The sequence below is a fragment of the Drosophila tropicalis genome, unplaced genomic scaffold (assembly GCF_018151085.1).
Source record: "Drosophila tropicalis isolate 14030-0801.00 unplaced genomic scaffold, ASM1815108v1 contig_859, whole genome shotgun sequence".
Taxonomy (NCBI): Eukaryota; Metazoa; Arthropoda; class Insecta; order Diptera; family Drosophilidae; genus Drosophila; species Drosophila tropicalis.
This window is the reverse complement of record NW_027173353.1, coordinates 8935613-8959912: the sequence shown is the minus strand read 5'-3', so window position 1 is coordinate 8959912 and position 24300 is coordinate 8935613. Positions and strand designations below refer to the sequence as shown.

Here is a 24300-nt window from a genome sequence, read left to right as displayed (position 1 = left end):
GGAAGAAATAACAGTTTCGAGAATTGGCTCTAGCTACTGCTCGAGAACTAACAACTAAGTATTCCTGGTACTATATCCTCCCTCGGTTCACAAAATTTTAATTCATGCGCCAGATATTATTAAGCACGCATTAGTATCTATTGGAGAGCTCTCAGAAGAAGCTGCTGAGGCAAGAAATCGCGACCCTTTTCTCCCTCCCCGCGAAATTCGGGATTTGGCCGTCCCTCTGCCTAAAATTTGGATGACGATCGCTCGCTCGACCCAAAAAGGTCGTTTATGACCCGTCATAATACTCGAGACACACAAATTTTTGTGTGCATCGACTCGCAAAAGTGACCTTTTTCTCTGCTCAGCCTCTGCTGCTGATGCTCTGGCTCCCAAGTTAAATTTCCGTGGCCACCCTTGGACTAAACTATACAAGGAAAATTTCACGGGAAGCCACAAATCAATAAATAGGTTGCTTTTGACCTCTGATCCTCTGATTTCTGGTCAAAGAAAATTACCAAGTAAAAAAAAACAAATTTTTACCAAAATCAGTGTTTGATTTACTCGAATAGTCCGCAATAATTTTTTTGGCTTAATTCATTATTCTTTTATTTACTATTTTTGTAATTTCATAATTAAATTAATTATTATTAGACTATTATACTTTTCTATTTAATTTTGATGCTTTAATAAATATATTATTTTTTGATAGCCTAGAAGTGTAATGATAGGGGTTTGAAGTGGTTTATTTATGACAATACAATTGTTTACTACTTATTATAATTTTATAAAGCCAATATAAAAATTTCACTTTGATAAAGTCGGTGGAAACATGTGGTCCGATCGAACGTGTTGTGTCGTATCGTAATGTTGCGTGTTCTAATTGCAGCTGTTGCTAACGATCATTCTTCGCAACATGTTGCCAGCTCGAATCCTTGTGCTTGCCTATGTTTTTTGGTTGGTATGTTTATTGTTTGTTTGTTGTGTGGGACATTATTATCATATTATGTTCCTCACAATGTCCGTCCCTCCGTCGATGTGTATGTGTTTTACTCAGCCATCTTAAGAGCTATTGGGATGAAACTATATAAGCTATTTAAGCTACTTATAACCCAGGTAAGATAAAGTATGAAAATCATTAGGATCGGACTAGAGGTGCCAAACTATCGATGGTGGGCGCCACGTGTTTTTCCGTGGCCCAATTTTGCTGAAATACGTTGATATGCGTACTTTTCTTTAAGCTTAAAAAAAGGAATAAACCATTTAATTTTTAAATTAACTGTATTGTACTTCGTTGTTATTAATTTCATTTGTCTTTTTAGAAAGCCAATTACATTGTTAAAATTATACATATTAATTTAGGGAAATGTTTTACAAAAATTTATACATGTTTTGATTAAAATACTTTAGGTGTTTATCAGAAGGCTCAAAGTTTTGCTTTAATCCACTTCTGGTGTGAAGGAATCCTTTTAAAGTGTCCGTGTCCGTCTCCGATCAACATTAGCCCTGCTATGTGGCAAAAGAAGCAAATTTTGGGATAACTCCGTCAAGATTGTTTCCCATCTTGTGGGTTAAATTTCTCTTTTTACGGTAAAACATAACGCCAAAAGTCGCTTGGCGGTACCGCTTCCTCCTCTTTGAAGGGAAATCTCATGTCCCGGAGAAGTCGCCATTCGCTGTCTGGCTCCGTCATATCTGGTGAACACAATCCTGTAAATAATAAGAACGTATTGAAAATTCTGTTAATAAGACAATACAAAACGTACCTGGAAACATTTGTCCCCAATGTGCAAAAGATGATAGCTTTGCTTTCAAACTATTGTTGAGTATTGTCACTGGATTAAAAAGCGTAAACTTCCATTTTCTGCTCCACATCCTCAGAGGAAAACTGATTTTGTGGTTGCCTAAAACTTTCAATATAAAATTGAAGACAGGAGTTTTGAATCTCGATGATTTCATCTCGTTCCATACTATGTTTTTGTGTCAACTAGCCGCAAAGTTTCCTCTGAAACACATATTTTTTAAGGGCTAGTGGTTCTCATCGTTAGCGAAATCAATCTTTGGTAATTCTTCATCAGGTAATAATACAAACTCAGATTTTAGAAAGCACTTAACTATTGTCTTGTCAACTTCAAGAACATTTTCGTAGAACAAATACAATTTTGGACTTTCTGACTGCATTTCCTTGTTTAAATTGTTGAAATAGGGCAGCACAAATTTCACATTTGGAGAATCGGCTCTGCAGATTATAACTGGTCATTCAATGCAGCTCCTTGAAAGTAAAGTTTTAACGCAGGAAGTTTTTCTATCAGTCTTTCAACTACTTGAAGCAGAGATAGCCACCTTGTTTGTGGGATATGTAAAAGTTTGTGTGGTTTCACATTAACGAAAGACTGAAACTTCTTATAGTCTCCGATACGTCTTGCAAATCCTTTCACTTTTTTTTGACATTCTCTGCAATGCCGTGGCAGAGCTGTCAGTGACTGCAATAAGCCTCTAAAAAGGTGTCTTGTATTTTAAATTTCACTGCCATTATTGCAATAAAAGCGAAATCGTTGTAGATCTGCCTGTACTTTCATCGACAATAAGCGATAACTTATTCGATATTAGCCGTTCTATTAACTCGTCCTCTGCCAATTGTCCAGTTACCGATGTTATTATAGTTTGAGCGTTTGTCCGTCCAAATTTTAATGAATGTACGACTTTGGAATCGCTAGCAACAGATTGCATGACACAGGGAAGATTGTTTTTCGCCAAAAAGAAAGCCATCTTTATTTCAGCACATTTAATCTTGACGCCTCAGGCAATATAAAAAGTATAGTTGGTTGATCAATGCCTAAAAGTAAAATAATAACAATAAAACTGATTAAAATAACATATAAAAATCAACATAAAACACTTTTTAGTAAATTATCCGCAAAACAATTTGTTAAAGGAAATAGACATATGTGTTTGTGTGTGTTTTTTTTTTTTTTTTTTTATTTCCATTTATTATCTCAGTTTATACTATATACATTGCATTGTTTAACAAACCTTAACAAAAAGAACGAACAAAAGAAACATATAATTGAAACATATATAATTGGGATAGACTTTAAATCTGCTGTCCTTTGTGGAACGGCGTAGAGGCAGTGCTTCGCAAAGGTTTTGGCAGAGTTTAGAGTGCGCCCGATCTTTGGCGTTCAGCTACACGCAGGCTGCGCATAACTATGCCTACAAAAGCGTTGATGGCGTTCCAATTGCTTGGACTTGCCATCATTTGATCTGTGAAGTTTCCCACGCATAATGAATTGCCGATATTTGTTGTTAAATTTTGCCGTTCTCTGGCAAAGAGGCTACAGGTGAACAGCACATGCTCTGCATCCTCAGTGAGTCCTTCTCCACATGGGCATATTGGCTCCGCTTCGTGGCCAAACCTGTGTAAATATTGTCGAAAACAACCATGTCCACTAAGGGCTTGTGTCAAGTAAAAGTTGACCTCTCCATGCTTTCTTGATGTCCATCGACTAATGTCGGGAATAAGGCGATGCGTCCATCTTCCCTTCTCAGATTGGTCCCAGCGAGATTGCCAAAGTGTTTGGGTTTCGTTTTTGGCCGCCACCCGAGCGTCATTTTTAGTTATTCCTCTAGCCACTTCATTTGCGACGGTTGCCTGTTCCTTCACAAGCAGATCAATTGGCGCCATTCCTGCTATTACTAATGCCGCATCATCCGAGACTGTACGGAATGCGCTGCACACTCGTAAAGCGCAGAGGCGATATGTTGATCTAATGCCTATGCTATAGCTCGCAACGGTCATGGCGTGCGCCCATATTGGTGCTGCATATAATATAATTGATCTGGTCACGCTCATCAATAACACGCGTCTCTCCTGTTTGGGTCCTCTCGTGTTTAACATGATGCGAGAGAGAGCCCGCATCGATTCTGAAGCCTTAAGCTGGAGGTGTGTGAGGTGCTCTCGGAATGATAGCCGTGTATCTATCCATACGCCGAGGTATCGTATGGCTCGTTTTGATTCGATGGTAGTACCTTCTACCTGAATTTTCGCAATTTCGACCCTTTTCCTGCTGGAAATAAGCACCGCCTCGGTCTTGTGGGCAGCCAAAGTCAAGCTTACTGAGCTCAACCACTCTGTAATTCGGGTCAATGCCGTGTTTGCAGCTTCTTCGACGTTATGCAGCTCTTTTTAAACAACCACTAGTGCGACGTCGTCTGCATATCCCACAACTTCGCACCGTTGGGGCATGCTGAGCCTTAGAAGTCCGTCGTACATAGTGTTCCATAACAGAGGACCCAAGACTGACCCCTGGGGGACTCCTGCGGACACACTGCGTACTTCTGGTCCTGTTGAGGTGGCATATCGCAATTGCCTATCCGCGAAATAGCTCCAAATAATGGCTTGAAGGTATGCAGGTACTCTGAAGTGGCTTATGGAATCTAGAATGCCTCCCCAGTCTGCGGAGTTAAATGCATTTTTGATGTCCAGGGTTACCACTAGGCAATATTCCTTGTTACCTCCCTTCCACCGGACGCCATCTATAGCGTTCGAGGCAATATTTGCGACTTTATTTATTGCATCAGTGGTAGAACGCGCCTTCCGAAATCCATATTGATTTGGGGATAGATCGCCTCCAGCATGAATCGCGTCATTCAGCCTATTATATATAAGTTTCTCTAGTACCTTACCCATGGAGTCGACTAGACAAATCGGTCTATAAGACGATGCCTGCTCTGTAGGTTTCCCTGGCTTTGGAATTAGCACTAGGTTTTGAGATTTCCACCTTCTGGGAAACACTCCTTCACGCAGGCATTGCGAGTATGTTTTAGCAAATGGGTCGGGGCGTAGTACCATCGCCAGCTTTAATGCGCGATTAGGAATAGAATCCGGGCCTGGGGCCTTGTTCGGCTCGAGACACCTGGCAATAGCGAGAACTTCGTCGCATGTTACTGGTTCAATTTCGTAATGTTCGACCGGAACTGGGCATCTATGAGATAGCGTTACAATCCTGGTCGGAAATAGGTGGTCTACTACTTTGGCTGCCTCCTCGTATTCAAGCGGTGCAGTCTTTTTGTTGCTGTAAATGCGTTTAACTACGATTTTATATGCCCGTCCCCAGGGGTCACGGTCTGCTGAGTCGCAAAGTCTCAGAAAAGCTTCCCGTTTTGAGCGTGCGATTGCCAGCTTCAAAGTTTTCCTGGCCACACTATACTCTTCATGAAACTGTGTCCATAAGCCATCCGGCCTTCTTCTCGCTCTTGTATAGCGCCGCCTTGCTGCGATACATTTCCGGCGAATGTCACCAATGTCGCTGCTCCACCAGAATACAGGTTGATGATGTTTTCTGTAATTCTTTATTTGCGTCATGCTGGCACTGCAGGCTTCGTCCAGGTTGCTATAGAGCTGATCTGCCATCACGCCAGCCGAGTTCTGCGAGAATTGGGCCCTCTCAATTAATGCTGAAAATGCCTGCCTGTGTGTGTGTGTGTGTGTGTTGGTGTGTTTGTATGATTGCATGTAGTTGTTGTTGTTGCAGTTGTTGGTTGAAGTATTGCCAAGTAATTTTCCTTCTTCGCTGTTAAACAATTCAACTAAACCCGTTTTCATTTCACGTTGTTTGGCCCGCAACTTTGCTGTAGTGAACTTCCACCCAACAGCTGTTTTTTTGGCCAAGTTTTCTTTTCGAAATGAGTTGTGAAAGGGGTTTTGGGGGATATTCATTTAATTGTTTAACAATTTTTTTCGCAGTTGTTGTTGTTTTTGGCCCATTTTTGCTAAATTTGTTTGTTTTTTTTTTTACAAAGTTTTCTTTCGACAATTGATTTCTTTACAGTTGTTTTTTTTTGTTGGTTTTTTTTTGTGTTTTGTTTTGTTTAACGAATTTTACATATACACTAAACATTATTTAATAATAATAATGGAAAAAACAAATAAGAAAGAGCACACAAAAATTATGCAGCGCAAAAAAATAATAAAAGTAAAAAGAGAAAAAGATTTGATAAAATTACAACTTTATGAACTTAACTGCAAAAATTGTTTAAATCTTTTAAGATAGATTTGTTTTGTTGTTGTTATTGTGTTTCCTTGCTGTTGTTGATATTTTTCATGTTTTGAACGGAAAACTAATGATAAACTAAACTTAACCAGAGGCGCACCAGCAATTGAAGGAGAATAATAATTAGTGGTTTTTGCTATTAAATCTGATCTTTGCTATATACACAATCGCTTATGCCAGAGTTGAAACCGCGCATGCGCATTTTCTCCTTATCTTGCGGTGGTTCTTACTTGCGCGTTTGCTTTATTATTGTTGTTGTTGTTGGCGATGTTATTGGCTTGCTGCTTATATTTGATTGCTGGGCATGTTGTTGTTGTTTGTCTATTGGTTCTGGTTCTTTTTGTGTGTTTGTTGTCTTGATTTGTTGTTGGTTGATTGATTTATTTCGTGTACAGATAAATGGCCATAATCAAACCGTATAGACCCAACACTTTAGCGAAAATGAGAATCAGAATCATACCGACAAACAGTCTTGGCTGCTGTGCTGTACCACGCACACTGGCATCACCAACGATACCGATCGCAAAACAGGCTGCCAGGCCAGAAAAGCCCACCGCCAAACCGGCACCCAAATGAATGAAACCCTTGTATAGGGTGCACTTTGAGGGCTCTTCCAGCGCACCGGCAATCAGCACGGCCACGACCAGACCGTAAATGGCAATGATACCCGCCATGACCACAGGAATGATGGATTTCATGATCAGTTAAGGACGCATCACTGACATGGCAGCAATACCAGTACCAGACTTGGCAGTGCCATAAGCGGCGCCCAGAGCTGAAAAGATAATAGCGGACGCTGCTCCCATAACACCGAAGAAGGGGCCGTAGATTGGGTTGTCGCTGCTCACTTCCGAAGACATTTTGCTTTTGTTTTGTTTGTGTTTGGAGGGGGTGATTAGAAATTTAATTTAAAGCAATTTGCTCTGTGGGCTGGCCTTCTTATCGGGTATTTCTACAGGCGCTGCTGCTGCTGCTGTGGCGACTTAAAAGCACGCTTCGCTTGCGGGTGGGTAATATGGCACTGATTACCCTTACTGCTTTTCGTCAACCAGGAGTGAGTACTTCACGTCGTAGTGCACTTTCCTTTTCTTGGTTGGAGTTACATTTGCTTCTTCGTCGGTGTCACTTGTTAAAATTTCCACTTTTTTACATTGATATTCATTTTTTTCCTCCAATATCAAGCTTAAATTCTAAAGTAAGCGCTGCCAATCTTTTTTCAATTTACCGCTACCGCATTGATAACGGCAATCGAAAACATATCGAAAACGGAATTTAGTGCTGCTAACCCAATATAAATCATATCATCTTTTTTATTTAATATGGTCACATCGGGCGTGACTTGGTTTTCAATGTGAATCACCATTGCTAGTATTACTCGAGTTATTAACACGCACACCAGCATACATCCCAATTTTAGATACATATTTTTTTTTTGTAATATAAATTAATTTTACAGTAAATAAGTTAAGGTAAGTAAGAAGCATTGTACATAATTTTATATACATATGTACATACATATATACATATGTATGTACATTATGTCGGGTCGGGAATTAAACTAATTTTAGCCGGGTTGCGATTGGGGTTTCTCTCTTGATCAAGTCAGTGTTAGTGTTAGTGAGAAGTGAATCCTTTCCCTTATTCTGATACTAAGGCTTCTGCCTCTGATAGCATCAATGCTCAGCAAACCTGTAGTGTCCAATATAACTCTGTCACACCTTAGCTCTTAGATCCTAACCCAACATTTCCCCCGGCTCGTATCGAAACAAATTGGATCCTGTCAAATACGAAGAAGCGATACTATGATGTTTAATGTTACCTAACTGATTAAGCCCCAAAAGTCACACTGACGTTCTATTTCAGTGTCGTCCATAATTCAAACCCAACATATATGACAATCATTAGGTGGCAGCGGAGCGTATACGTTATACATTACCAACGTTCGAACGAAAAAGTTAAAAAATAACTATACATACACACATGTCAAGAATGATAGAGCGCATACAGAGACAGAGAGCATAAATAAAGTGCATACAGAGAGAGAGCATAGAGAGAGAACGTAAAGGGAAGCGGTGACGATCGGATGTCTTTGGAAGAACACAATATATGTACATATGTATATATAATTGGTATTATTTCGATTAGAATTTAAGCTGTAATAAATATATCCAACAAATCGGTATCTTGACACACATATATACATTTAGGTACAATGTGGACATTATGTTAATATCGGAGACCAATCTTACCGACCAGTCAGGCCAGACATCAAGGTTTCTGGCCTTAATGCTAACTATAATTGGGTGGGGTTCTAGAATAAATAAGGGACTAGATCTTCTATGCTACATCAACACGCTTAACCTGACCAACCCCTCGTCTGGCCATAACCAGAGGAATCAATGGTAGCTGCGTCTACACAGAAGCCGATTTAGATCTACACTCGGATCACAGTTCGGTGAAGATCTGGGAGACGATGAAGCGCACCACTAGGCTAATCAGAAAGAACTCCAACATAAACCATTTGCAAACGATGCTTGACGAGATTACTTAACCCAACACCTACCTAAAGAGTGGAGAGGACAACCACGAGACTGTGGAAAAGTTAGCCCTAACACAGTCTCTGGCAAACCACCAAATACCTTAAAAGGCCGACAGTGAGAAAAACCTCGATCCTTCCTCGAGGCTCTTCCCATTAGCCGAGTCACGGCTGAGGAGTTCAGATCAAAGATCGGCTGCCTACGCACGACCGAAAGCCATAAAGTGTCTTTTACCAAGAGTTATCCAGCTACTTGCCAACTTGTTTACCAGAATCTTTAATCTTTGTCACTTTCCAACCCAATGGAAGTTCGCAGAGATTATAATAACATCGAAACCTCGAAAAAAAGAGCATGACCTAGCCTCGTACCGTCCAATTAGTTTGTTAGCAATTTTTTCTAACGTGTATGAAATAGTTCTCTCTAGATTATTGGGTGCTCTGCTCTTTTGAAGATAAACAGTACACCTTTAAAGTCTTCCTAGACATCAAGTAGGTTTTCGACCAGCTCCGCAATACAGGATCTAAAAATCATACCAGGCCCCTTCCTTTGTACCTTATAAACGGCCGACCTGCCTGTCCTGCAGCATGAGCAGCTTCTGGTTGCCACTTATGCACACAATACTGCCACATATGACTTTCACCACTTGCAGGCGCAACTGCCTCTCAGTCAGCCTTAATGGGACGCTTCTCCCGAGTGTGGATATAGTGAAGTACCTATGCCTTACCCTTGACAGGCGTTTAACCTGTAAAGGTCAAAAGAACTCAGCTAAACTTTAAATTGTCCAAGATCAGGGGTTACTCGTCAGGAGATCTGAGCTGCAACAACTTGCTGGTCTACAAGGCCATTTTGAAGCCTGTATGGACGTATAGCATACATCTCTGGGGCACAGCATCTAACTCAAACTTTGAAATTCTGCAGCGATTCGAGAACAAGCTTCTAGGAAAATTGTTAAAGCGCCTCCTTACATGCGTATGTTAGTCATCCACAGAGACCTTAACATCCCGTCAAGTGAGAAATCAGAAGGTAGGCTAGAAACCCATGATAATGCACAGGCCCTAAAACTGCTAAAAAACAACATGCAGACCTTTGAAAAGAAGTCACCCACTTGACCTGCCATTTTGACCAGAGACGGACTACAGAGGGTACTTACAAAGTGTGGATCAGTATGAACATCCGAATTCGATATACCCATGTCGAGCAAGTCATCAACTAAAGTTGTAAGAAACTGAAGTCGTTGGGTAGGAAATATTCCATTTATCTTAGCTAGGGCGGCTTTTTCTGAACTATTTATATTATTTTCAGTTTTCTCAGTGATTTTAATCTGAGTAACTGAACCACACACACTTTCATAAATTATTATTTTCAAATTGTAATATGCATTTCATGTTTTATATACTAAATTAATTGTACAAAATATATTTCTCATGTTTATTTTGTTAAAATAGGAAATGGATGAAGGAAATGCTCTCAAAACTATCCTACTTCTTTGCATCCTTTTTTACAAAGGTCGTGCTTACCCACAATCGAGAAGTTTGGTTTACAAGGAATTTGATTGCTATAAGCATAGGATTTCTAAAAACTGCATGCATTTTGACTGCTTTGGCAATAAAGGATTGGATTGGATTGGTCTGGGGAAGTCAGACCAAGTGTGCAGTTTAGACATATCATATACCGATCTTGAAAAATTCCCACCCCAGTTCAGCTCTCCGTATTATTTCAAACGTCTTAAGTATATATATGCATCCAACAACCGTATTGAGTACATACCCCTCGTATTTTGCTACCGCTATAAAGTATTAGACGTAGCTGACAATTCAATAAGCTTTTTGCCCAAAGTGGCGAATAGTTCAAGGATTACTTTAGAAGATCTTGATGTTGGGAATAATAATTTGACATTCATTGACACGTTAAATACTGACTGCGCCAAACACATTAAATCGGAGGGAAATCCAATGATATGCCAATGCAACGCCGACATAGCTACTGCCATATACGAGAGAGAAGCAAATGTATGTATTAATTTTGTTTCATAGAAATATAAAATAAATTTTTACTTTTGTTTTGCAGGGACAACTAGAACGAGTGATGTGCATGGAAAGTGGATCCTCTAAATTCAAATCAATTACAAACGTTCCATCTTGTCAAAGACACATAAATAATAAGACTAAGAAACCAAACAATTTAGTGGGGTATAATAATGCAAGTACTTGGTATAGTAATTTTATTAGTGGTATTTTTTTGTTTTTGCTCGTACTATGTATCTTTACTGTCGTAGGATTATGTATATATATTAATTTGGTTTCTTTTCGAGAGAAAGTACCTCATCTAAGTATGTAGTGTTTGCAATGGCGAATGGCTATACTTTTTAAATTTAAATTATTTCAGAGGCAACTATAACCATACTAAAAGGTCTTGGGGTATTACCTTACCTTACCTAATATTATACCTTGTGATTTTCAAAAAAGATTTTATAACAAGTCTGATATCCTTTGTATTTTTATAACTAACCTTTATTGAATCAGTCCACGTATCAAATTAATATTTACAACTTTTATATTTTTTATACAATTGTGCAATTGTGAAAATTATAATTAATTTTCATTCCAAAGTTTATCTTTACTTTCTAATGCTCGTGAGATTTTATCGATTGTCATAAAGTATAACTAACAATAAAAACTAATACTGTTTTGAAAATTTATTTCAGTTGGGAATAGACAAATTAAATATTTAAACATTAAATAATTTCCTAAAAGATTAAGAAAATATTCAGTTATAATTATTTTATAAAGAAAAATCACATTTTCAAACATTTTTTGTGAAGATATTAGTGATCTATTCTTGTAATTCACTCACAGTCGGCTCCGATAACCGAGACATGGTATCATGTACCATTTCGATGTGTTATGGAAAAGGAAAATCCTTGCAACTTAATTGTCCACCGAGCTCATCAACCGTTGCAATGCTGCATGATATGTGATAACTGTAAATTCCTGTCCTTAAATAAATGTCCTTAACTTTTTAATGCCTTTAATCACAGCTAAACATTCTAGTTCTCTAACGGAGTAGTTCCACTGTGCATTCGTTAGTTTTTCTGATATGTATGCGAAGGGCATCGCAAAGAAGAAGAAATGGTTTTACAAAATCTGGGGGTTTCAAAATATGTGCTGAAGTTGACTTAGTTTTAAGAATATTGAATGCTTTATTGGCCTCTGAGTTCCAATTGAAGGACTTGATTTTCTTCATAAGTTCTGTCAAAGGGATTGTTGTCGACGAACCGTCGATACTGGTTGGTACTAGTAAGTTTTTGGGAATTTGCTTTACGTAAATATAAGCGACTTGTAGCAAAGAAATATGAGAATCGAAATCGTCAGATAAAATAAGAAGATCATCAAGATAAACGAATACTCAAGTTCTCAAGTGAGCTGGCATAACCTGATCCATTAACCTACAAAGTGTGTGAGCGGCGTTAATGTGCGGCAAAGGATATGCATCCTTTCTTGTATGACTATTTACATTTGAAGTATCAATGGTAAAATTTTCAGTAATATATATATATTTCGATCCATGGCAGCGCATCTGCTGAGGCTCTGTGAAAAAATGCGTTTGCGGTGATGCTGGGTTACAGGATTATCTGAACAAATGAATAAATTGCTTTTTAAACCTAAAATATAAACGCTGGCAATGACTTTTTTAGATATTTTTTTGTATTTTTGGCACGGTTTCAAAGTGTTCACTAAATTGTAAATAAATAAAACGCTTCGTCAAGAAATTTGGAAATGTTCGGTCAAGTGGTTTTCCCGCTAGAGTGCTCACCGACTTGGAAAATTCGTCAGAAAATCTACTTAAAGTTTTTTATACTCGAACAGCTTCACTGAAGGCCAATTAATTGAAGCGCTATATCTTTGTCTGTTTTATTTAGATTACTTCAAATGTTCACACAGCATTTCACACAACATTTGTTTTAAAACCTTATCCCCTTAAGTATTGATATGTGCCTTGAGACACTCTTAAGTCTTATTGTTAGAGGACTAGATCCCCTTCAAAATAATAAAGCGTCAACAATTCATGCAGCTCTGCAGTCTAGTGATGTATCAAGACCTGAAAGAGTTTTCATTTAAAAGAATTCAACAAGTTCGTTTTCTCGACCTGTGAACTTAAATCTTCTTTTAGATACCCAAAGGATCAAAACTTGCCTAAGTAGCAAAAAAGTCTTTTATCTCATGGATTAATGGCACGGCAATTGAAGATTCAAAATCCAGGGGGACAGTGTAATAAAACATCAGAACAGTATCTTGAATAATAAAGATTGCAATACTCTCAGAGGAGGGCAGCTGTCCATCTAGGGCTTTAAAATTTGTAGGAAATCAGCTCAAGATGTATTTGAAAATTTAGTTAAGCCTTGTCTGCCCCCCTAATTAAGTCCCGACTACACCTTGTAGTTAACAACTTTACGAAGCTTACAATCGACTACTGATGTCGATTATTCGATTATTCGATTTGAAGCTTGTTATACATATACATATGTAAGTACCTACATATATATTAAATAAATAAACACATTTAACTGATTTTCTGGAAAACTGTGTTATTGCGCAAAAACAAAAATATACATAAATATAATTTAATATAAATATGTATTACGAAAATAAACTTTTGTGTTTTACAACCAGGAAATATTTCTTTTACACCCGAAGACCTCCACAACCCCTCCTCAATCACTCAATCAACACCCGGCTACAACACCTACAAAAATTCACTATCATGGCGAAATTCAAACTAGTAAGTGATTCCAAATTATAAAACAAAGACATTTTCAGGAGAATCGCTAGCCTAGAAGGTCCTATTTTTCGAAGCACTTCTTTTCACTTAATTTTTACTGCAACCTTGAATTTGAGAGTACCTATATCTTGCAATTGCATGACCCATGAATCACCTTAGACTTGTTGCAGTTTTTCCAAAGAGTCTGAAGTTTGTTGTGGCCAACAGTGCCTGATATTCTTATCAGATAGACCTTGTTTGCCGGCAAAGTGGATTTAAACTCGTGATGAAATTAGGCATACATCTAGCTGATGTAAATGGTATTATATTATGACATTTGTAGCGTCAAAAGTAAGGAGGTACACTTCCCTGCCTATTGTCAGCTCTGTAGCTAAAAATTGTCGCAAATAACTTGAGAATCTGTAATTCATATAAACCTCAAAAACCAACATTTCATAAATTTTCGTAGAAATGGATTAGAAATCGACAAAATACAGTCTGTATCCTTACTAATCAATGTATCTTGACTGATCATTAAAAATGCCAATACACCTTACTTAGAGGCATTCGCACCATTTCTAAGATTGTTTTTACTATATGTAATTATCAGTATGGGATATCGTTGTTGGTAAACTACTACCTTATCTTGTTACTGTTTTCATTTTCATTTAAGGCAATGGGTTCAATTTGTTTTGAATTGCTGCTAGCGTTAAGTTTTGTTATCCCATTAAAATCACGCAGCGCAGGTGGGAAGGACTGCGGTTGTTATACATCCTTGAACTCCAATGGCGGATTGCATGCACAGTGCTCTGGAATTGGCGACAATTTCGATTGGGATTGTTTGAAACAGATCAATATGAACAGTCTAGATATTTCCCGCAATAATATTACGGAAATTCCAGCAGTTCTGATCTCTTTAATGTTCAGCAATCTAACTGATCTGGATTTGTCCTACAACAACATAACAAAGATACCCGATGAAGTAACTCTCCGTCTTGATCGATTGAACATTTCTCACAATCAATTATCTGAATTGCCCATTAAGCCGAATAATACGATGACTACACTAAAGGATCTTGATGTTAGTTATAACAATTTGACATCCATTCGTTCGTTGCTTAGTGAGATTGCGGAGCATATTAAATCGGAGGGGAACCCCCTCAAATGCGAATGCAACAAAGAGACATTCATTGCCCTCATATACGAGCGAATTGCGAAGGTATTTATCAATAATATATTAGAAACATAAAATACATTTTGAAATTTTCTTGCAGGGACAACTAGAACGAGTGATGTGCATGGATAGTGGATCCTCTAAATTAAAGTTAATTACAAATGTTCCATCTTGCCACAGACAAATTAACAATAAGACTAACGAATCGAAAGTTCCGTGGGGTATGTCACTTCTAGTATTGGCGATCGCACTTCTTGTATATATCTCGTTTGCCTACTCCACTATTTCGAAACAAAGAATCTATATTCTAATATTTGTTGATTCGGTCCTTTTTCTTGCCTTTATACTTATTATTTCGTCCTAAGATCTGCATTTACGACAAGGACTAGATAATGGACTGGAAAAATTTGTCTAGAAGGTAAACAAAAACATACAGCTGTGTTCACGAAAATAGTGCAGTACACGCTAACAAAGATTCAAACATTTTTCACATATTCCTTTTTAAAGATTCAGTTTTCTGACTTTGGTTTTGTTAAATGGTATATAGGCATATGAAAACCGAAAAAGTTCCGTTAATTTCAATAATTTTTAAGTCGTTTTTCACATTTTTGTGCTTATTCCCACAAATTTGGCTGTTCTCAAAAATAGCAGTGTTTCGTTTAGTTGCGAAAAAAGCAAATAAAAAGGGGAAATATCTGCCAGAATTAAGCTTAATTTATTAGATAATTGTGTTCTACTACTGTTTGCGACAACTAACGCTAAAAAGTTCATGAAAGTAGGAAGAGGAACGCATTGCTATGCTGAGAAGACTTGGTGGATTCAAAATTTAGTTGGATGTTCATCAAAGATGGTGTCTGCTGACCTAGGCTAACAAAAAAACCCGAAAGACGTGGCGTAAAACGGTCAAAAACGGTTTCAGATGACTGACACATTGTACGGTACAGCAGATCCAATCCGCTTGCATCTTCTAATTTAGTCAAATATGATCTAATCCTGACAGTAATGGATGTCACTAGTCGGCGTAGACTCATAGAACAATAGATGAAACTCCATTTGAATCTTCCAATTGCAAAGTGGGTAATATTTCAAAACATAGGAGCAATCTCGAAAAAGTTGTTTTGAATTCGAAAGAATCAATGTCCTGCCAGGACCAGCTCAATCGCTGGATTGGTAACCCATTGAAAATGTATGGCGTAACATTCAAAGAAGCGTCACAAAAAAAAAAAACCAACGTCCAATACAGCTTAACACTATGAAGTTATTCAAGAAACATGGCAGCAGATCCCAGTTCAGCTTTGCAGGATATTCGGTGCGGCGCAGGTGCCAAGCGAATATTGCCAATAAGTGGTTCACAACTAAGTATTAAGTTCTAAGAACCAAAGGTGACCGGAATTCGCAGTTTCAAATAATTTTGAAACGACAGATTTTAATTCTTAGTTGTCGCTGCTATTTTAATGAACAGCGCAAAATGCCCTTTTTTCTTTGCTATCCTGAAAATGGAGGCTTTTTGTCCAGTCCAAAATGGTAAAAAATATTGGTGCAATTATGGTCTTTTTAATATGATTTAACAACTTTGAAGTCAAAGCTTAAGGGCACTGCTATTTTCGTGAACACAGCTGTATGGATGGATTTCCATTCTTGTCATACTTGATCTTAATTAGGCAATAAAAAACCCAAGCACATAAATATATCTATCATCTAATATCTAAAAAAAAAAAAAGTACTAAAATTTAATTTATTTTTACCATCAGACTAGAAATAAAAATATAAATCACTAATATATACATATATCTCGCAAAAACCAAAACATTGGACTTTAATTTTCTTCATTTAAGAATTGAATGGTTTTTGAACCTGGAGTCCACAAATTCATTAGCACTAAGAGGATATGAAGAAAAAAATGTATATTTCCTTTTAGATTTAAGGAAATATTTTGCAAGTATTGAAAATGTCGAGCCAAGGGTATTGCCATGTGCGGCAAACTACAAATTTAGAGCGCGTTTTTTTCGAAATTCCTTTTCTGGACCAAAATTTTGGCTATTCTGCGTCGACTGGGTTTCCCTTTTGTAAACAAGATCAATATGTAAATATTGGCTTTCTCTTTTTTGTTGAATCTTTTGAGTAAAAAATATTAAAAAATCTTCAAAGAATTCTGAATTAATGGAAGAAAATATTGCATTGCACTGCAGATTATTGGAAGCTACACCAATTTTTTATACTAATTCTTACGATCCTAATTTTGGAAACAATTTAAGAATACATAACAGATGGTTAAATCTAAAAAGTTAGGTTAGAGTGTAGCAAAACACCAGAAATATAAATAAAACTTGAAAAATTCAAATAGGGAAAATGGAGAAATGAAGTTGATCTGTCCCAATCCCAATATTGGGGTTTTAAAGTATATTTCTTACCAAAACGATCCTAAAGTATTCCTGAGACAGACATCCAACATTCCAGTTTATTCTGCTATTCAATATAAACATTTACATTCTCTTCAGAGATCTTTATGCGGCATCTTGAGAAGAGACTTTAAGTGTATGAAATTTCAAGAAATGTATTTCTTACCACATGAAAACTGCACTTGAATGATGCAAAGATCAACCATTCCAGTTTGTACCCATCAATGGAACTGTGGAAGTATTTTTTAAATTATTTTATTTTAATTCTTTATAGACTCATTGCTTTCCAAATCATTTCTAAGATGAAATTCCTTAGCACCAAGCTTTTGTATATTTAAATATGACATTTATGGCTCATTATCGCGTTTCTAAAACATATATGTATGTACATATGTATGTATGTATATACTACATACTATTTTGAGATTAAATGCGTACATACATATATGTATGTAACAATGAGACAGATTTTGTTTTTTCTATAGCATAAAGTAAAATATATTGAGAATTTACTTAATAGATCGAAAATGTATACATGATCAATGGATGAAATTATTGTCGACAAAATTTAAAATAAAGGGAAATGTATTTCAAATATATATATTGATATTCAATTTTATTTCGAATCAAACTATCGATGTTACGGATTACGAATTGTCATCTTAAGGTCTTATGGATTTCAATAAGTAAAAGTAATTATTCAAATATTTACTCTAGACCGCTCTTGAACGCCTGTTATTAACCCTTTTTTCCAAGTTCTCATGACAATATTTTAAAGTCTTCAAGAAATAAGGATAAAACCGTAATCCGGTTGCAAAAATATGGAAAAAAATCTATTTTAATCCTACTGATGTCAAATTAGAGTTTATGCCAAAAAAAAAAAATGTGTCCCACAATGCATTGTCCATATGTACAGTGGCGGACACGAATTTAAGACGTTTTTTTTTTTTTTTTTTTGATTTTTTCGGCTCCTAAAAAACTTAATGGAATAATTTCTTCTGTAATTTGTTGGTTATTGTGTTCATCTAATTTTTATCCGATTTTAATGAAAAATATGTCATTCGACGGGAAATTCAATCCACTTTCTTTCGTAGTTCAAGGAAAAAAGTACTTTAGTACAAACTTGTATTGTAAAATAGCCTCGCCCAAAGAACCAAAAATTTCCATACAAAATTCAGATTTTCAATTGGCTCCAAATCGAAAGTTGGGGCTAAATTCAAAAATTATTGTATGCAGTTTATCTTAGTTTGGCTAGATCTACAACTTCTTCGAAGATTTCTCTCTTTAATATTAAAGATTTTGAAAAAAACGTCTTAAATATATGCCCCCAAAAAACAGACTTTTCTTTGTTCAAAAAAAAAAACGGATTAAACTATGAAGACCATTCTTACGGTTCGTAATCTGAACACAAATTACAGAAGAAATTATTCCATAAAGTTATTTAGCAACCGAGAAAATCAGAATTAAAAAAAAAAAAAAAAAAAAAGTCTTAAATTCGTGTCCGCCACTGTATGTATGTATGTATGTATGTATGTATGTACGTATGTATGTATTAATATTGATAAGTCGAGCACTTAATATACTTAATATGTATTTAATCTTAATAGTTATGTTGCCTAATCGTATCACAAAACGGAAGTACATATGTTGTATAAAACCTCATTTTGAAATTTTACACATTAGTGCGCTTGACGTTTCAGATCTGATTCGTTTCGATTCCCCAGTAACATAGTAAAGATTTTTTTGGTATTTATACCCTTGCAGAGGGTATTATAAAATTGGTCAGATGTTTGTAACGCACAGAAGGAAACACTTCCGACCCCATAAAGTATATATATTCTTGATCAGCATGAGAAGCTGAGTCGATACAGCCATGTCCGCCTGTCCGTCCGTGCGTATGCGTTTTACTCGGCCATCTTGAAAGCTATCGGGCTGAATTTTTTCTTTTCATTATCTGGAGCAGATCAAGTATGAAACTTGTCAGGATCGGACCACTATATCACATTTTCATAAAAACTTGAGTTTTGCTATGAAATTTACATATGTGATAATATTGAATATTAAAACCCAAATTTCAGATCCCCAGATTCCAGATAAAATTTGAATCTGATCGGATAAATATAACACAAGTTACAGTCAATATAATAATCTCTGCTCTGCCGACAGCGCTGCTTGCTGTCTACTATGTAAACATGTAAAATTTTTATTGTCAAGGACTGCAAGGGTATATAAACTTCGGCATAGCCGAATTTAGCTTCTTTGATATTTTTGCTAGAATCTTTGATTAAAGATGTTATACTTCTTATCTTTACACTTGTCTAAATGAGCAACTTCTTCGAAAAGTACACATGTCTAGACAAGTATAAACATAAGAACAAAGAATATTCATTTTATAATATTTTGAAATCGCCCCCTAATCTTATCAAAATTATAACTGTTTTTATTACTTTTGTGTTAATCATAATAAGTAGCACTTTATAATCTAATAATAAGCAGAAATGCAATCTGGAATTTCGCTGAAAATTCGCACAGATAGAAACTTTTACATTTTGAAGGTCAAAATTTGAAAAAATTATTATTGCTAAACCTTTGGGTCCACAATAGAACAAGGTTGGGATTAGGCAAATCCTATGCTTAATTTAATAAATGCGAGACTTTTAAGAGTTCTTGTTTCACTTAATCTATATTCTATATATTCTTGATCACCACGACGAGACGAGTTCAAATAGCCATGTCCGTCCGTCCGACTGAATCAGCTCAAACTCCTCCTAGACAGTAAGAGCTACAGAGCAGTTTGTATATCTCGGATTCAGTCGGATAGGACAAATTATCATAAAGCTCCCATTCAAACGGCAAAGTCACAAACAGTAACTTTTCTTAATAACTTCGTTATTTTCAGAGCTATTGTCGTAATGTTTCATGTTGGTAAGCTTATTTCACTTATTAACGACTCTCCCAATTTTGATCAAGATGGGGTGACTATATCATATAGCTCCCATAGGAACGATCGGTCGAAAATTTTTTCCTATGTAAGCCGTTTCGCAAACATTAGACCTTAAAGAAACTCTTTAAAACGTTTTTCCACTTTAAGGGGTTAAATAACTTTTTTATTTTCAAAAAATATATATATATATAAACTATCGTTCAAGCACAAGAAAATACACAAAACTAAGGAAATTTGTTTTCTTTTATGGTTTCAATTGACCTGTTCGACCTGGGGAATTATCACAGCAAGGCTCTTCCAAAAAAACAGAAACAGCCACGCCTTAAAAACTATTCAATATTTTTCTACGAAACTTTGCACAAACATTGTTAATAAAGTGTACTATCAAAAAATAAAAACATTCGGCTAATGGTTTTGAAATTTCTTTTTGTTAAAATATGATTGTCCGTCTTTAAAAAACTTACTTTATTACTTATTACCTTCAACATGAATTTTATTTAGTCCCTTTTGTTTTAGATTTCCAAAAGTCTACATTTTATAAACAGAAAATTCGCATTAGGAGAAGTAAAAGACTTTAAGACGTTACTTTTCATTTAAAACGTTTCGAATTTACTGCAAAGTTGACTGTGCGAATTTTAGCAATCGTTATCTATTTTTATACCCTTGCAAAAAGGGTATATTAATTTTGGTCAGAAGTGTGCAACGCATAGAACGAACCATCTTCGACTATACAAAGTATATATATTCTTGATCAGCACGACGAGACGAGTTCAACTAGCCATGTCCGTCCGTCCGTCTGGATCAACGCAAACTCCTCCTAGACCGTAAGAGCTACAGAGCTGAAATTTTGCACATGGGCTTGTATATACTGCAGGCGTTGTATATCTCGGATTCAGCCGGATCGGACCACTATATCATATAGCTCCCATACAAACCCCAAAGTCACGAACAGTAACTTTTTGCAATAACTTCGTTATTTTCTGTGCTTTTACGGTGAAATTTAATATTAGAGAGTTTATTACGCCTATAAACTACTGTGCCAAATTTGATCAAGATCGGGCGACTATATCATATAGCTCCCATAGGAACGATCGGTCGAAAACAGTGACTAAGATCAATATCTTCGTTATTTCCTATGATTGTAGGCCATTCTTTCGCAAACATTAGCGATTGATGGCTAATAGGTAAGGAAAGAGTTAACAAAAAAGTTGCAAGCGTATACAAACTTTGACGCGGTCGAAGTTAGCCCCGGCCCTCTGGTCTTATCTCATCTAACATTAACGATTCGCTTACCAGGCCGACATGATTTTTGCTGACGTTAACTTGAGAGGTGTTGTTAATTCATTCAGGTACGCTGATTCTGACTGCGTACTTGGTTTTTGTCTATCACGTCCAGATTTTGTGAAATCTGGAGATCTGGGGTTTAAAAATAGGCACCCAAAAGAAAGTTTAAAAAAATAGTGCAATTTTTTTAACAGATTTTAGAATATCCTGTAAGAAAATTAGTTCTTCTTTGCATATATGTATAGCTAATAAACAATTTATAATATGCAGCAAATTCCCACAATTCTTTAATATTTACTTCCGAACAAAAAAAAAAATAAATTGGTTTTAAAAGCTAAAATATATTTCTATTTTTATACCCTTGCAAAAAGGGTATATTAATTTTGGTCAGAAGTGTGCAACGCATAGAACGAAGAATCTCCGACCATACAAAGTATATATATTCTTGATCAGCACGACGAGACGAGTTCAACTAGCCATGTCCGTCCGTCCGTCCGTCCGTCTGGATCAACGCAAACTCCTCCTAGACCGTAAGAGCTACAGAGCTGAAATTTTGCACGTAGGCTTGTATATACTGCAGGCGTTGTATATCTCGGATTCAGCCGGATCGGACCACTATATCATATAGCTCCCATACAAACCCCAAAGTCACGAACAGTGACTTTTCTCAATAACTTCGTTATTTTCTATGCTATTATCGTGAAACTTAATATTAGAGAGTTTATTACGCTTATAAACGACTGTGCCAAATTTGATCAAGATCGGATGACTATATCATATAGCTCCCATAGGAACGATCGGTCGAAAACAGTGACTTTTGTAAATAACTTCGTTACTTTTACCGCGATTGCTTTCAAATTAAACATTTGTCAGTTTAGTATATCTGTTAATGACTGTGCCGAATTTGATAAAGATCGGGTGACTATATCATATAGCTCCCATAGGAACGATCGGGCGAAAACAGTGACTTTTGTAAATAACTTCGTTACTTTTAACGTGATTGTTTTCAAATTAAACATTTCTTAATTTAATATATCTGTTAATGACTGTGTCGAATTTGATAAAGATCGGGTGACTATATCATATAGCTCCCATAGGAACGATCGGTGGAAAACTGTGACTTTGGTCAATGTCTTCGTTATTTCCCATGATTGTAGGCCATTCTTTCGCAAACATAAGCCTTTTTATATAAAACGTTCTTCCACATTGATGGCTAATAGGTAAGGTAATAGGTAAAAAAGTTGCAAGGGTATACAAACTTTGACGCGGTCAAAGTTAGCCCCGGCCCTCTGGTTTTTTTTTGTTTTTGGTTTTAAAGTAAAATTTTTTTTTGTTTTTTGACAAATTTTTCAGTAAATTTTAATTTTAAAAACGCTTCATCACGACCTTCTTATTTACGTGTAGAATTTTTGTGAAAAATTTGGAAACGATCTAAAACTGAAGGCCAATCAGTTAAAGCGCTTTATCTTTGTCTGTTCGATTGCGATTACTTTAAATTTTCACACAACATTCTTCATATGCTAAAGATATAAAAAATAAATAGAAGAAAAATTGCAAAAAAACATATTTTTGAACCTTACCTTACACACTGGTCCAGATGGCGAGGTTTTTTTCTAATAGAGTATTGTCATAATCCTGGACGTTTACCAGGTTCTTAAAGTAGCTGACTTGGAATTGGTTTACGTACGGTTCATAAAAGAGCACACTTTCAATTACTATATCTAGGAACTTTCTTTAAATACTTAAGTGAATCAAAATGGAAAATGATCCTGAAGGTATCTAGTTTTTATTGGTGTATCGCAATGGTTGCTTCGTGTATTGCAGCTTTGTTTATTTGCGTTTTTGGGAAGTAAAAAATTGCGCAGTACTATTTGTCAATATGTATATTATGCGAGGGTAATAATTTTTTTTTCCACTGTTTTGCACAATTTTGTGAAAATCCACTTTATTCAAGAAAAATAGATTAAAAACATGCCAAAATGCTCGAGTTTCGGCTCGAATTTGTTGAATTTCTGTCGAAATTTAAGACTTTTCAGACTATACTAAATAGTTTTAGGTAAAGTTTTTTCATTTTGGATCGTCTATTATCCATTTAATGTATCGGAATTGTAATGGTAAAAGAAGATGACTTATCGAACAATAATAAAAAAAATGCCTAAAAGTATGCAATTTCGTCAAATTTTTCATTTTTCTACGAATTACAAGAAATAAATGGTCAAATTGTCGAAATAAAAAAATCGAAATTATTTTCTAGCCTTACAGAATTGCCTGTGAAATTTCAATAAGCTAGCGTTAAAATTGTAGTTTGTGTTAAAATTTTCGAGATCTGGACTACTGTGCCTTGCCTTAATAAATTTTTAATATCACCGGTTTGCATACTTTTAGGCTGTTCAATTGCAAGCGTACTCAGAAATGCACTGCATAGCATTGCACTTAAATATTATTCGAAGTGTTTATCTATTTCTGGGACTTTCTAGGCTTAAGCTCTGACACAGTGCTGCAGTTATAATTTGAAACGAAAACTTGACCACTTTTGTTACTTTTTAACAATCGATTACCATTCATAGTATTGTAATTGGAGAGTACCGATCGCTACTTAGTTTATGTCCATCACATCAGGTTTTCCAGAAAAATGTGTTGAAATTATTCAAAGTGACCGCAAATGCAATATTTCATTGTATAATATAACAACATAATACATGATTAATTTAGCCTTTTAATATATGTATAAAGTATAATTTAAAAGCAATTTGCAGTATATGAAAAAGCTACTTCTTTGCCAGAATGCATATTATCTGACTCTTTGGATATGGTTCCGAAATGAACAGAATTTTCACCAAAAAGTATGCTGTAGAGATTCGATGAGTTTTTTGTTATTCAATATTATAGAATATTGCAATCTCGTACAGCAAACCAGTTGGTTAAAGGAAATGTTTGAAAACAAGAGTTATATTTTTTAAATAGGATATTCTTAAATGGGTTAAAAATGTAAAAAAAAGTAATTAGCTTTTTAAAGTATACTTTTAGGAGTCTATTTTCCAGCCCAATATACCCAGATTTTAAAAAATCTATGTTAATTATGAGCCAACTTTTATTACATCAAATTTTATATCTGGAAGTGCGATTTGGCGTACTTTTCAATATCAATTCTTTTTTAATTACACAA

General features: G+C 35.9%; 1 protein-coding gene and 2 long non-coding RNA genes across 4 annotated transcripts; 1 reads left to right on the top strand and 2 right to left on the bottom strand.

Moving 5' to 3' along the window:
• Positions 1–1275: 1275 nt before the first annotated feature.
• On the bottom strand, positions 1276–20463 carry LOC137582739 (uncharacterized). 2 transcript variants are annotated; one of them, XR_011033311.1, is made up of 5 exons: positions 20330–20463; positions 17073–17136; positions 16919–17022; positions 1752–2821; positions 1276–1695 (listed from the first exon to the last, which is right to left on the bottom strand). It is a non-coding gene; the product is annotated as an uncharacterized lncRNA (long non-coding RNA). The 2 variants fall into 2 exon arrangements; XR_011033312.1 differs by lacking the exons at positions 16919–17022; positions 17073–17136 and having other exon boundaries at positions 20330–20366.
• LOC137581938 (V-type proton ATPase 16 kDa proteolipid subunit c-like) lies at positions 5994–7079 on the bottom strand. Its single transcript, XM_068296354.1, is given in 1 exon segment — positions 5994–7079. A coding segment is annotated over 1 exon segment (480 nt). The 5' UTR covers positions 6899–7079; the 3' UTR covers positions 5994–6418.
• LOC137583075 (uncharacterized) lies at positions 7398–10783 on the top strand. The gene is made up of 3 exons (XR_011033351.1): positions 7398–7507; positions 10021–10584; positions 10643–10783. It is a non-coding gene; the product is annotated as an uncharacterized lncRNA (long non-coding RNA).
• Positions 20464–24300: the final 3837 nt, after the last annotated feature.